Source organism: Equus asinus, chromosome 22, assembly GCF_041296235.1.
Source record: "Equus asinus isolate D_3611 breed Donkey chromosome 22, EquAss-T2T_v2, whole genome shotgun sequence".
Lineage (NCBI taxonomy): Eukaryota > Metazoa > Chordata > Mammalia > Perissodactyla > Equidae > Equus > Equus asinus.
This window is the reverse complement of record NC_091811.1, coordinates 39583350-39598901: the sequence shown is the minus strand read 5'-3', so window position 1 is coordinate 39598901 and position 15552 is coordinate 39583350. Positions and strand designations below refer to the sequence as shown.

General features: G+C 35.4%; 1 protein-coding gene across 3 annotated transcripts in view; it reads left to right on the top strand.

Annotated features, from left to right (window-relative positions):
• IPO8 (importin 8) overlaps positions 1-15552 on the top strand; it is a 58588-nt gene that overhangs the window by 7915 nt on the left and 35121 nt on the right. For 2 of the 3 annotated variants that reach the window (XR_001402505.3, XM_014868772.3), the window contains exons 3-9: positions 3186-3342; positions 5804-5962; positions 6990-7146; positions 9933-10022; positions 11236-11330; positions 11952-12036; positions 14285-14419. Coding sequence is in view for 2 of the 3 variants with exons in the window: in XM_014868772.3 (XP_014724258.1) it covers positions 3186-3342; positions 5804-5962; positions 6990-7146; positions 9933-10022; positions 11236-11330; positions 11952-12036; positions 14285-14419 (878 nt within the window). In the remaining variant the exon portion in view is untranslated. Of the gene's footprint in view, positions 1-3185; positions 3370-5803; positions 5963-6989; positions 7147-9932; positions 10023-11235; positions 11331-11951; positions 12037-14284; positions 14420-15552 lie in introns of all 3 variants that reach the window. The other variant, XM_070495136.1, reaches the window with a different exon arrangement.

The following is a 15552-nucleotide window of genomic DNA, read 5'->3' as shown; positions in this document are numbered from 1 at the left end:
GCAGAGAAGGGAGCCCATCTTAAATTTAGGATAGTTATCAGCAGGAATCTCTCAAGTCATTTTATTTCCAGTTTTTCACTCCTTACCTCTGAAGAGAAGAGCCACTCTAATGTATGTAAACGTATGTTCAGAAATGTACTTTCTTTAGTACACTTTGGAGTTGCTGTGTGCAGAAGAGTAGTTTGGATTTAAAAGAGGTAGCTGAGGGGTATTACATTAGACCTTAAGAAGTCATCCTTGGTGACTGATGTGGGACCATCATTTGACAGATAACATGATTTCTATTTTCTGTAAGTTGCCTGCTTTTTGTTCTTCTGACTTTTTTTGTATGTATTTCCAAAAGATGGATAGGGAGAGGCTATAAAAATTCACTTGATAGTTAAGTTATTCACGGGTTATTTACTTATTAATATTAACCTCAGCGTTCTAGAATACAGAAGCTAGAAATAAACAGAAAGATGCCTCTGATCAGTCCGGAAGCATTTCAAGAAGCTCTTTTCTTAAAACTCTTGTGTCTTATTTGTAGGAAGCTCCTTGGCTCTTACTCAGAATCTGTTTAATCTTGTTGTAGATATAATATACACACTTTATTTGGTTTCCTAGCCTAACAAATTAAAGTAACAATAAGGGAGAGAGGGGCTACCAAATTGTGATGAAAAATGGAAAAGCTTAGAAATATCATCTCAAAAAGCACAGCATTCTGCTTCACTGAGTTTATGTTGGCACCCTTTCCCCTTTGAGGTTCTGGAACCATGTGTTGTCGTGGCTCTGGGTCCAGGACTTAGAGCTGGAGTGATGACTCACTGTGCTTGAGAAGGAGGGAAATGTGTATATGTTTTAGAAAGTTCATTTCCAGCTGCAGGTACTTGAAATGGCAAGTGAATTTTGCAGAAAAACAAAGTTTAATACTTAATTTCTTTATGAATGGATTACGATGATATTTGTGTTTTGTTTCTTAGCTCTGACAAATGGTTAGATACTTGAATTAAATGATTAAAGGGAGGTTTTTAGATTATTGATAGCATTTCAATTATCTTTGATATTTTTCCTTTGTTATCCTTAGTAAACCACAATTATCTGTAAGAGTAGTATCCTCTTTTCAAATTATTACATTGTTCTATTTTATTTTAACTAATTGCAGATTTATTTCAACATATACAAATTGGTCAGTGTGCCTTTTTTATAGGTCCATCTTGAATGGTGCTCCATAATAAAAATATTTTTTAGTTGTAAAATTAACAGCATTTAATGACTGAATTATAAGTAAGTCTATGAGTATATCACATCTGTATCTTTGCTGTCTGAAGGTTGCTTTTTATTTTCAAGATTAGTTCTATAGGGATTAAAATGGTTTTGTGTATAATATAGTTGATTTTTCTTTTTGCAAAGATTAATCTCATGAATCAGTCTGAGCTGCTGACAGGTTGGACCATATTCTTAGTTCATTTATTCATTTTTTCCAACAATCTATAAATTTTTATTTGCAATCACTGTTATATAATATAATAAACGTACTGGGATAAAAGATGGTACTTAGTTCAGAGCCTGTGTGGTCTAAATTAAAAACAAGTAAGACAAAAACCTAAACTAAGACACACACATACACACATTCTCTCTCAAATAATTTTCATTTTTATCCAAACAGAAATCCTAGGTGGAATTATCTTTTTCAGAACTTTGTTGAATCAAAACTAATGAAAAAAAAGTTCATAATTTTATTACATTTCTGTTGTGTTATAGCCACTGGAGAACATGTTGGTTTATTCTCTGTGGTGTAATGCTTTTACAAGCCAGTTTAGTTTTATGTAAAATTGAGATAAGGGAGGAGTTAGATAGGGGAAGAAGAGAGAGGAGAAATTTAAGGGAAGAAAGTTATAATGCTTTGCAGATTACATCTTTTTTTTCTTATGTCTGTATAAGAATATGACATTATAAGTATTTATTTACATTCACTGTTCAGCTGGGTTGGTTAGAAAGCTGCATATTCCCTATCAAAACCCTGTAGCAGCATGTCAGCCTGTTTCTCTCAGAAGCCTTTTGTTAAATGTTGAATATGGTTAAAAAGTATAGGAACAAAATAATTGATTATTTTTTTTTTTCTTTTGGTGACAAAGACTGGCCCTGAGCCTAACATCTGTTGCCAATCTTCATTTTTTTTGCTTGAGGAATATTATTGCTGAGCTAACATCTGTGCCAGTCTTCTGTGTGGGTCGCTGTTACAGCATGGCTGGATGAGCAGTGCATGGGTCTGTGCCCAGGATCTGAACCTGTGAAACCCAGCCTGCTGAAGTGGAGTGCACAAGCTTAACCACTATGCCACTGGGCTGCCTCCACTGATTATATCTTTTGATAGAAATAAACAGATAAGAAGTTTCCTGAGATTTTCCAAAAATATTTGAAGACTAATGTCCTTTTCTCCATTATTATCTTTACAAGTGGTAAATATTTCAAAAGGGTTGGATAAAAATTACCAAATAATATGAAAAGCATAGATATTTCAAAATGGTGGGGCAGGGTAGTAGCCAGTGAAAGAAAATAAACGAAATAAGCAATTTACCTGAAGGACAGCAGAATTTCACCTGTTGTCAATCCACTATTAGATACTGTGAACAGTGCAACTCTTATGATCTCAAAGTGCATTTTTTTTTAAGATTTTTATTTTTCCTTTTTCTCCCCAAAGACCCCCAGTAAATAGTTGTGTATTTTCAGTTGTGGGTCCTTCTAGTTGTGGCATGTGGGATGCTGCCTCAGCATGCCATGTCCGCGCCCAGGATCCGAACCGGTGAAACCCTGGGCCGCCAAAGCAGTGTACGAACTTAACCACTCGGCTATGGGGCTGGCCCCTCAAAGTACATTTAGTAGGATCTCATTTAGACCACTTTGTATTTCGTCTAAGGATGCCTAGTGGATTCCTTGATTCTTAGATCATTTTTCTGTCATGTGATCTCTGGAGCTTGATTTAATGAAAGGTTTTCTGCTTAGACTTGCTTTACTAGCTAAAGAGAAAGCTTTAAATTCTTATCCATTTTCCCTTCCTCACTTGGCTATTTATAGCAGTAAGATTCTCCATTTTTGCTGGGTGTCATATTAACATTGAAGGGCTTAGCCTTTCACACTCTGTAAAACTGAATTAAAGCCATCTTTTCAATACTGCTACATTACAATTTTTTTTTTGTCTAACTTAGCTGCCATTTACTTGAAGAACATGGTGACACAGTACTGGCCGGACCGAGAACCTCCACCAGGAGAAGCAATATTTCCATTCAACATTCATGAAAATGATCGCCAGCAAATACGTGATAATATTGTGGAAGGAATCATTCGGTCTCCAGATCTAGTGAGGTACATCATGCTGGATCTGTATGACTGGTAGGAAGCACGAAAGACACAAATGGGGGGGGGATTGAATCATCAGCCTCAAGTTTGTTTTTTTAAAGGGGTGAAGTAATGAAGATGAGCACTCAAAGAATATTGTTTTACTTATTTGTCTTTGCCCCAGAATATTTTGTAAAAGGTTTAGTTGCCGTAAGTTGCCGCAAAAAGAATTAAGGCAAAAATCATGCTTAACTAAAATTGCATAAATCCCCGCTATGTAAATAACCTATGTTCTTTCATTTTGATCTCTTGACTTTTTACTGTTTGCTTTTCTTTTTCTTGATACGGGGAAATTGACTTCTGGGAGTTTTAACTTACCACTTTTCTTAACACTTTACCTATGTTTTTGTTCATTTTTATGAACTGATTATCTTTTCCTTTGGAGAAGATAGGATAGAGCAAGTATAAACTGGAAGAATTGTCTCCTGATTTTCAAATTCAGATTAGGTGCTGCGAAGCAGCACTGTCCAGTAAGACTCTCTGCAGTGATGAAGTCTACAGCCACACTGTCCAATACGTAGCCATGTGGCATAGATGGCTGTCGAGTATTTGAAATGTGGCTAGTGTAAGTGAGGAACTGAATTTTTGATTTAATGTTGATTGATTTAAAGTGTGCACATGTAGCTAGTGGCTGCTCCTATTGGACAGCATAGCCGTCAACTTGTACAAGTTTTGCAGTCTTAAAATGGGAGAACCAGATTCTTTTCAACATGAACATGAACACGGACATAGTAATTAGGTTCTGTTTTGAAAATGAAGGAGGGAAATAGATGAAACTGAGGTAGGGGAATGAAATTGTTTAATGTCAAGAGCTTAGCTAGAACTTTATCCCTGAGCATCTAGTGTACATTATGACATAAGCAGTAGAAAAGGAAGGAAGTGTGAGGGGAGTGTTGAGGAAGGAGAACGAATATTGAGCTCCTCTTTGTGCAGTTATTTTGTTAGTTAAGAGGAGAAAATTCATGTACTGATTAAAGAAAAATCACCATTATTCACGTTGGTTGCCCAAATGCCGCCCTATCTCTGGCTTCTCCATGGTACCATTATGTGTCCATTTCTTGTCAAAATCTTTATGTTTTCAGATCTCTCTGAATCTTGCAATGCTTGTACACAATAATGTATGAAAGGATGGCTGTTCATAGCCATTCTTTGCTTGTCTTGGAATGAGAAAGGATTGAGAGGGTCAAGCTGAAGATGAAATTTAAAAAAATCAAAAGTTTCAGTTTTATTGCACACAGATATGACCTGTTTGCTGTTTAGGAGCAGCTGCTGTTGCCCAGAGGAGGGCTTTATCTTTATTATGAGATAGTCTTTGTGGCTTTGCTGCTTTTATGTCCTGAAGGCTTGACTGTAATCACGCTTTAAGAAATATTTTCGAAGTTTATTTAAAAGTACTGTAAAGGAAATTTATCGAATAGATTTGGTAACATAAGGAAAAGGCATTATTTTGTTTGTTTCATTTCAGTGAATTCAAGTTATTGGCTGTTCAGTTGAACACACGTATTTTTTGGCACTATGGAATCCTAATTTAGCCAGGTTCACCATGTAACCATCTGCAAATGACCATATAGGGGCATATTGATAGTTTATAGAAGAGAAATTTTTTCTCTCATTTTCTTTTCATTCCCAATTACAGTTGGGATCCCATTGAGGAAGTGATTACTGACCTAAGTGTTATGACATTGTATCTTTTATCACTTAACTTTGTGGCTTTATTAAAAGGATTTATTTTTTTCTGTTTTATGTCTTTCCTGTTGGTTTTTTTTTTCTTTTTATTTCTTTGAAAAAGGCTCTTAACTTTCTTCTTCGGGAATTGCTAGCTCATACTTGTTTCTTATACTCAAAGTACAAAAACTTGTTTCTCAGGAAGTTTTGATAAGTGCAACATTCTGTGTTGGCTGTTTACTGAGAATGGATGGTTCAAGACTTTGGCTCACAGAGAGCCTTTCCCACCGCTATGTAGGCCTCTGTTTACTTACTTTGACCATTTTTAGGCTAAGTTCCTCCAGTTCATATGATACAATACCTTTTTTGTTTTGTTTCCCCCTTAGGATATGAAACCAAAATACCAAATATAACAAGCTGAGAAATTTTGCAGAGCTGAGCTGGATTCATTGTCTCTTTTTGAAAATTTTTTATGAATTTATTTTTAAATTCTTTTTTTCTTTTTACAAAGCTATATTTAGCAGAAGACCATTTGAAAGGTTTCATTCATTTTGGGAAATCACCCATTCTGTGTCTTTTCAGTAAGTTGAGCTTGAGGAGTTTTTTCTTTATAGGACTGCTCTTTTTCCCCCTACTGCAGATAAATGACTATATAATGTAGGTAACTGCGAGTTAGAGTGCTTTTCTGTGAAATATTAGAGGTCTTTGAAACCTGGTATTTATAACTACTTAGATTTTGGACTTTTTTCCCCCCACCTTATAGAGTCCAGTTAACAATGTGTCTCCGTGCCATCATTAAATACGATTTCCCTGGTCACTGGCCAGCAGTAGTCGACAAGATAGACTATTACTTGCAGTCACAGAGCAGTGGAAGCTGGCTTGGCAGTTTATTATGTCTGTATCAACTGGTGAAGACATATGAGTAAGTTGATTTCTGTTGGGTGAAGATACCAGCCTTGTGTTACTTAGAAAGGATTAAATTGCATAGAGGGATCTGCTATGGGTGTTGCTCAGAATCAGGTTAGTTTGGGAAATGTTGGGTTAAACGCAGTTAAACATGTTTATTTACTATAGTTAGTCAAAGCACCTTCAATTTGCTAATGTCCTTTGCTAATCGTTAAGGCAATGATATGATAGGCAGTGCTTCTCAAACTTATGTTAGTTTCAGAGGACCAGTTATTAATAGCTTTCCTTGGAAACTCTGATACAGGGGTACCTTAACATTTGTCTTCAAGTGAGCACGTTATTAAGTAAAGCAAACATTTACCTATTTGGATGCAAGATAGAAAATGTTAGTTTCTTTGCTAGTTACTTTCTTTTCCATAAACGTTGCTTGGGAGGTAGGGGGACTAGTGTCACATTTGGGGGCATTGCTTTCTGGTCCCTGAGAAGATTGCTGCTCCTGCATGCGAAGTCTTGTAGTTTTCCTTAGTTAGTTCATACTCTGTAGAATTTTCAGAGAATATTTTAGATTTATACCTGTTAAACTGATTTAAGAGCACCTAAGTTTGTAAACTATTTTAACTTCTCAATTTAGGATAGTACAAGAAGAAATCTTTTTTTCCCCCTGTTATTTGTTCTATAGTAGGAATGTCTATTTAAAGTGGCATATCAACTTGTATTTTATAGGAAGAATTGTGGTATGATGAAAATTAATTTAAGTACTAGGAAAATTCATGTAGGAAAGTTGCAAAACCATCTTGGATTCTTTTAAACTAGTTTAGCTCTTCTAGAAAGATTATAGGTATTCTGCCTAAAACAGGGACATGCTTTTTCAAAGTTCCTTCCAAGTTTATTCTAACAATCCAAACAAAATGTAAGCCAGTGTTTGGAAGGTTTTTGTTTTGTTAGCTTTATGTAGTTTAAAGAATATATTTTTTCATTCATTGTTTATGCCTCTTTTGTGGGGGAGAAATTATCTTTCTCTCTTTTTGTCTTTGCTCATGTAGATATAAGAAAGCAGAGGAAAGAGAACCTCTGATAGCAGCAATGCAAATATTTCTGCCTCGTATTCAGCAGCAAATCATGCAGCTCCTTCCTGATTCCTCACACTGTTCTGTATTACTACAGAAGCAGATTCTGAAAATCTTTTATGCACTTGTTCAGGTAAGTTTCTCTTGCAGAAGATAAATATGGTGCCTTGTATTTCTGCCTGACACATAGAAAGTGCTTGATAAGTGTCAGTTATTATTAAAAATTATTACATGTTCCTACATATATTTCCTAAAAAATAATTCTTATGAGGGAACAGGCTCACAGAAATTAACTTATTTGTCCGAGGTTATCTGAGAGGCAGAGCAGAGTGTCAATGTCCATCCGCCTTTGGCTCCAGGGTCTGAAGTGCTGGGAACGGAAGAACCAGGGTTGATCTGTCCATGGCAGTCTGCCTGTAGATGAGTTAAGATTATAGGAGAAGAGGACGGACAAGAAGAGTGTCCCTCTTTTATTGGGAAATCATACTGATGGGAGTTTCTTTGTTTTTGACCCAATTTAAAGCTAACAACATTTAGTGCCTCATTTTCCTCCTTTTAAAATACTTCCTTTTTCTTATCTGAAAGCTATAAAGAATATTAATATAGGAATCTAAAAAATAATTAGAGAAATTAGAGAGGGAGTGCTTTAAATATAAAAATAGTTAAAATTGAATCCTTGAAAGACTTGGGTAAATTATTTAGATCTGGGTGGAGAAAGGATAATTGTCGTTGGTCTAAACTGTTTGATGATGAATGAACTAAAGCTCTATTACATGCTTTCTGGTTCAATTAGTCATGGCAAGAGGGTAGTTTTATCGAGCTGAAGAGCCAAGAGAGTTTGGTTTTGTTCTTGGCTTCATATCTGACTTTTAAGTACTTTTGTACTGTTTCAAAATATTTACCTTCAAAAAGATTTGTATTTTTAGCCTCATCTTTTAAACTTTTAATAGAGACAGTCTGAGGCAGGTCTCAGGTTTTTTCCAGGTCAGCTTTTTTTGGGGTAGAAGGAAGAGGGGAAGGAGGCACATCTGAGAAGAGAGAAGAAACCAGGATACTAGGAAAACGTATTCCCTCACCCTCTTTATTTTTGTAAGTAATGAGAAAGGAAGATGTGTGGTGCTCTTGTTTTGTTAAAGCACTGTTCAGAAATCTTCCTCAGGAGAATCACTGGACTCTGAGGCAAACACTTTTTATTCAGTGAGATGTTTTGCAATTAGAGAAAGTAATATCCCATTTACTCAGAGGCTAGACTTCCCTTTCCCATTGGGAGAAGCATAGCCAGGAATCCGGAAGAAAGACAGAGGCTAATGAAATAATTTCCCCAAAGCCTCTACCTCCATTTGGTTAGCTAAGAGGGCAAAATCTGAAATTTTTTCTCTCAACATGTACATGCCAAAAACCTAAAAACCCAATGAAAAATCGCAACATTCCTAACCATTTTGGTAATCTCTTACATGCCACTATAGTAATATTCTCCAGCTGGGAATCCTGGAAGCAAAAATTTAGAAGGTTTTAAAAGGCACAATTAACAGTGATATAATGTGAGTGAAAAGAAGTTGGTGGACAATTTGGGAAGAGGCAGAAAAATTTGTTTTAAGAGGTAGGATACAATTAAACTGATTTTGTCTACATAGCATTTATTAAATATTTATTGTGTCCAGGGCACTTGACTATTCCGTACATACTTCAGAACTTAATTTGTCCAAAAGTGAACTCATTGTCACTGTCCCCCAACTGTGAGTCTGCTCCTTCTCTGTTCCCTGTCTCAAGTGCAAAGGACGGCCCAGTGCACTTAGAACAAAGTGTGAACTTCCTCACATGCCTACAAAACCCTCAGCTATCCATGTCATGTTTTATCGTTCTTAGCTTTGCACTTTACATTCCAGCCACAGGGAAATTCCTTCAGCTTCCTGAATAGGTCATGCCCTCTCTCACTTCTGAGCCTTTCAAATAGTGTGTTTCTGCCTGGAGCACTCTTCTTCCCCTTTATGCCCTGGTCAATTTGTGCTCTTTCTCCAGGTCACAGCTGGCATATCACTTCTTCCAGGAAGTTGTCCCTGACACTACCAGGTGCATTAGGTGTTCCTCCTGGGCGCCTTTATCAATATTGTACTGCTTTTCTCTGTACTGTGTATCACACCACATTGTCATTCCTTGTTTAAATGTGTGTTTTTCCCCAACTAGAGTGTAAGCTTTGTGAAGACAGAGACTATGTCTCTTACTCATCATTGTGTCCTTAGCAAGCAGCAGATTTTGGAGTGCCCGGATGCAGAGGTGCTGTAGCTCACAGGGTAGCAGGGCGATGCACACTGTGTGACACAGTGGACTGTGGTATTATGCCACAGTGTAGAGGAAAGTAATAGCAAAAACCTTTCATGAATGTTTCATGAAGTAGAGATTTTCATTGAAGTGGTTAAAATGAGTTCTCACCACAAAAAAAGGTGATTATATGTGGTAATGGAGGTGTTACCCAACCTTACTGTGGCAATCATTTTGTGATATATATGTGTATCAAATCATCACGTTGCATACCTTAAACTTACACAGTGTTACAGATCACTTATCTCTCAATAAAGCTGGAAAAATAAAAAGTTTAACATACAAATGGTAACAAATCACTTATCTAGAATCTTATGTTGGTTAAATGAGACCTTACTCTGTTAAATATTTTTTTCATTTAAAAAAGTAGCCCAGAGAAATAATTCATGACATGTATACTTCTAGATTTAAAATTTTTAATTTACGTGTATGTGCTTATAGATCTATTTTATGTTAAATTTTAGGTTGAGCCGTCTGAAGTTGTTTTCATGGTCAAATGTTAGCCTTTTCATATATTTCAACCTTCCAAAATAGATAACATTGCTGATTTTTTTGGACAGGAGGAATCATTGTTTGATATTGTTCTTCTTTTGTTTTCAGTACGCATTGCCTCTTCAGTTGGTGAATAACCAAACCATGACAGCATGGATGGAGATCTTCCGAACTATTATTGACAGGACTGTTCCTCCTGTAAGAAGGGCCTTCTCTTCTTTGGGCAAATGGGGAAAACTTGGATTTGGGATATTTGTGGTGGACTGACTTATTGTCCCAGCCTGTTATTTGGGGAAAAAAATTACTTCTGTAATAAAAATAATTAATGATACATACTCATTTTCAGAAAGTTCAGATAAGCAAAATTAATAAAATAATAACCATATTTAATCTTACTAAAAATGATAAAAAGCATCTTAAAAACTTGGTATTTATTCCTCTAGTCTTTTTTTCTCTGCATCTATATACAACCATATTTAATTTATAAAAATGGTATAAGTAGGTGCAGTTTTAAAATTCATTTTCCACTTAAAATCTATTATAAATATTCTTTATAATTATGAGTGGTTTTTATACTCTCATTTGTGTTGAATGCTTCATTTGCTGAACATTTAGGTTGTTTTCGTTTTTTTAGTGTTTTAACTATAAGGGTGACGTTAAATTTTTATGCACATACATGATTATTTTCTTGGGATAACCTCCTAGCTGTGCTTCAGGCTTTGACAGCTCTTGCAGAGTGCTCTCCAGAAACAGCGCACTGGCTTATACTTTGATATGCAGTGACTGAGAATGTCTGTTACATTAAATTCTGTTTGTCAGTGTGATAGGTGAAAGATGGAGTCTCATTTTTATCTGCAATAACAGTGATACTGTATTTCCTCTATCCAATGAACTCAAATAACTAACCAAATTAGCTAAATTAAATTGTATCAAATATTTTAAAATTTAAGCTTGTCTCCAAATGTGTGCAGTGTTCCTTCCTTTGTCCTTATCTTGGAAGCAATTATGTTGAGGTTTAATTTATATTTATAAATGCACAGAACTTAGTGAACAGTTGAGTGAATTTTGACAAACGTATTCTTGTATCACTATCAACCAGGTCAAGATGTAGAACTTTTCTGTCATCCTAGAGCATTTCCTCGAGGGTCATGATGTTTTGTATTTTATTTTCTACTTATTTGGAACTTTCGAAGATAGGAGATAAATGTGAACAACAGCATTGATTAGTTGAAATTTGCTTTGCTTATTTAGTTCCTACCTAGCAATCTATATAGTAAGGATTTGCATTTGTATGGCAACTTAAATTGACATTTAATGTTACTTAATCTATGTCAAGATTTATTCTGTCTTTGTTACTCACAAAAACCCTTTTAAATGCAGAAATTTAATCGGAGTGCTTTTGTCCTCTTAGGAGACTTTGCAAATTGATGAGGATGACAGACCAGAACTAGTCTGGTGGAAATGTAAGAAGTGGGCACTGCATATTGTAGCTCGTCTCTTTGAACGGTAATTCTGTTTATTAGATTCATGATCTTATGGTCAGTCAGTATCTCCTACTGGATATAATAAAACTGGACATGTCCCTTGATGCTCCACGATATATGATGATTTGTCTTTAGAGCCACAGAGGGCAGAAAGTCACTCTCTGTTTTAAAGCAGGCTTAACTGATCACTGGCTTTGAGATCATAATGAGGTGGACAGTCTTCTCTGGGTCCTTCTATTCTTCTGTAAAGAATGGAGAAATGACATTGTTTAGTTCATTGGAAATATCCAGGAATTGTACGAGAAGGTGCTTGGCCACTCAGATCCATAGGAAAATTAGTCAAATTTAATTATAGAAGCATTTATTGGAAAGAAAATATGTCAGATATAACATATTTTTATGTGTAATATTTGCCCTTTAGGAGCTCTTGGTTAAGTAGGTGGAAGCTCCTGTCTGAAATTTTAAGTATGGCCAGAGTCTAAGTACAGCTCATGATTTCATTTTGGGGCTTGTGAAAAAAGGGGAAAGTTAGTTTCCTGCCCAAATAGAATAGATCTTTCAACAAGGGACTGCATTTAAACTAGTGAGTATGCTTTGTTTTAAAAATTTACAGTATTTAAACATTTTCTCTTTGTATTTTAAGATATGGAAGCCCAGGAAATGTCACAAAAGAGTACTTTGAATTTTCTGAATTCTTTTTGAAAACCTATGCAGTGGGAATTCAGCAGGTAATAAACTTAACGCTTTTTAAATAGAAGGACGGTTACTACTGAAAGTAATTAAGTCATTTCTATCCCTTTAAAAGTTAGATTACAAACATATTAATATGTTGCAGATTTATAGGGGATGAAATGGCAGCTCTGAAAATCTAACACAGTACAATCAGTTTTAGAACCCTAATGTCCTAGGGCAGCTCCCACAAGAAGTGCCCTTCCAGGCTCCTAGACACTGGACTCAAGCCTTTTAAGTTTGTGGTACTGGTGTAGCGGTCACCAGTATTAGACTGGATTCTTCTGTTAGTTCTCACTGACCTCTTACGAGTTTCTTGCCCTCTGTTTCTTTGGGCCTCACCCCTTTGTTCTAAGCATTTATATCAGAAGATTTATATAATATGAATTGATCTATTTTAAAAGGACTTGAGCTCAGAAGTTAAGACTTTCAGCTGAGAACTTATACATTTTTGTGGAACTTTGGGAACCATTCTACACAGTAAAAATTAGGAGTTCTTGAGAAATAATCCAAGTTGATATTAATGTTTAGGACAAATGAGTATGAAGATCGGTTGATCTGCCTTGCCTTTTGAATCATGATATTTTTGTTTCTATTTCAACAAATAAAATTTAATAGCTATTGAGCACTGGCTGTGTCAGGACCATATTGAGGAAGCAAAGATTAATCATACATAGTAAAAGGTTTTAATGATATAGATGATGTTTCTAGATTTTTATAAATTTATGCATATTAGTCGTTATTGTCAATGATGTAAAGTACTTCAAACCTGTCATCTTAGATGGAATACTTCCTTTAATGAGTTATCATTTTGTCTAGTATCATTTTATGGGTTATCATTTCTAAAAAGTACCTTGCAACAATTTAGGAAAGCTATAGCTATAATTTTCTCACAAATTATTTTGTTGGCCCATGAAACTGTCTATAGGGAAAATTAGTGAATAGTGAATAATATTATCTGTTCAGCAGTTGAAGCTGGTCAGCTCTGTCTTCTCCTCTTCCCACTGCTGTTAAACCCATTAAATATCCTAAAGTTGATGCCCTCTGGAAGTGTGTTCAGTAGAGTTTTTCCAGTGTCATGTACACGTACACATTTAAATTTCATGCCTTTGCATCCATGTCATAAACTATTTGTACCTTGGTTATTTAAGGTATATATTCCTAGTATTTAACAATAGTTTTTTGTTTTTCTTTTTAATCAAAAACTCTTCTCAGGACTGGCCCCGTGGCCTAGTGGTTAAGTTCAGCGTGCTCTGCTTTGGCAGCCTAAGTTCATGGGTATGGATCCTGAGCATGGACCTACACCTCTTGTCAGCCATCCTGTGGCGGTCACCCACATATAAAATAGAGGAAGATTGGCACCTCAGCAAACAAAATAAAAGAAAACAAAACAAAACTGTTCTCTTCTTTACTGTTGTGTTTTATCTCCCACCAACTCCACTTTTTATGAGTCACAACTATATTAAGAAGAACCATGTTCAGTAACATTCATTTTTAGCCTGCATTGCAGAAGGGGCATCTAGGCAGTGGTAGGACATCTGATAAATTTTATAAACCTGAATTTTACATAACTTGAGCTGAATTCGTGTTCTGAAATTATAAATTTCAGACCATGTTTATGAAGACTTTCCAGGGTCTGAGGTTTATAAAATAAAATTCTTCCACATTTTCTTCTAAAAATTCTATGCTTTCATTTTTGTTGTTGTTGTTGAAATATTTCCCTGTCTGGAATTTATTTTGGTATGAAGTTTAGTTAGGGAGCCAACTTAATTTTTTCTCAAAGGACTAATCACTTGTCCCAATACTGTTCTTTTGGATGACTTATCATTTCCCTTCCAATTTGAAATGTACCTTTATCAAATATTAAAATGTGTTATGGTATCTCTTGTTGTACAGATGTTTTCAATGTTCCTTTAGTCAAATCTGTTATTTTTCTTAACAGGAATCTTAATTTACTTGAAGAGCTAGTATGCAGAATAGAGTGTAGACTTATTCTGAGTGGTTCTACAGGTTAGAAGTAGGACAAATGGCTGGGAATCACAGTGAAACACCTGTTAGTTCAATATAACATGAATCCATCTAATAATTAAAACTGCCCAGGAGCTTTCTCACAAAATATTGATTTCCCTAAAAATCTGTTAATTTTTATCTCTATGGATTCTGGGTTTTATGTCATGCCTAAAATGCCCCTCCCCTTAACCTTGTAATTGTTTATGTTGTATATTTTCTCCTCCTGTTTTCCTGTAGGTACTACTAAAAATTTTAGACCAATACAGACAGAAAGAGTATGTTGCACCCCGTGTTCTTCAGCAAGCCTTCAACTATCTCAACCAAGGGATTGTCCATTCTGTGACCTGGAAGCAGATGAAACCACACATACAGGTTGGTGTCAGGGAACAGCTCTCCAAAATGATTCTCTGGTTAATTTAGGTTTTCTAGACAAAGTAAGTGTTACTAATCCTATATTTTATATTTAATATATTTTGTTTCCATTAATAATTTCCAATGAGTGCAGTCTTGTATCTGATATGAAGGGCTTGAAAATTTAAGTATTTGAAAAGAGTGAGGCCTTCAAGTTTCATGAGTTGGAAGACTTGGATACAGTTGTCTTGTTTGGAATCTCATTTAGCTCCGGTTTCTCCTCTGTTAAGTCAGCCAACATTTTCCTACCCTTCTTATCTAACGGTTGCTGCATCAAATGAGCTATCTTGTGTGATAGCATTTGGAAAACAGCCGCCAGGGCTCTACAAGTTGTGTTATTTTGCAGGAAATGAAGCCTGATACATGACTATTTTCTTTTGTAGGTATGAGCAAACAAGGTTTCTATTTCTCTTTTTGGATTGTTAAGTTCTATAGCAGAAGTTAAAGTTTCCTGTTTTTATTTCAGTTTTTTACTTAAAGGTAGAATTCAGCATTGTATTAAAGAACAAATGAGAATGAAAAATTATGGGCCATTAATAAGTAAATTCTTATTTGCATACAGATAGTTTTGGGTAATTCAAAGATGTTAGGAACTGAATTTTTTTTTTCCTCTTGAGCTATGAATTCTTAAATTCTGTATCTCTATGATGGTATCTAAAAAGGAAAATAAATTCTTTTACTTTGTCTCTGGTGTCCAGGATACAGTTTGTTTAGTGTTGTCTTATTATAGGTCTTACAAATACAGTATCTTTTGCATTGTTTTCTGTGGACATCTTAATAATGTTTGCCTAATCCCCTTGATCAAACAGTGATCATTTCTTTGCAATTGATAAAGATACTAATTTCATTTTATTTACTGTGTTCCTGTAAAGTAAGGGTAAATTGTGATAGCATGTTTTTCTCTACTTGATGCCTTGGGCCTTATTTTCACACGGTCCTTAAGCTGAATTTTTTCTCTTAGAATTATTTAATTTTGAATAAGTGATAAGAAATGATCCTGTTTTTATATATGTAGTTCTTAGAGCACAAAAGAGCTTAGTAGGGCATTAATAGAGGTGTACCGAGAGGCTATTAGATGTGATTTCCCCCCCCCC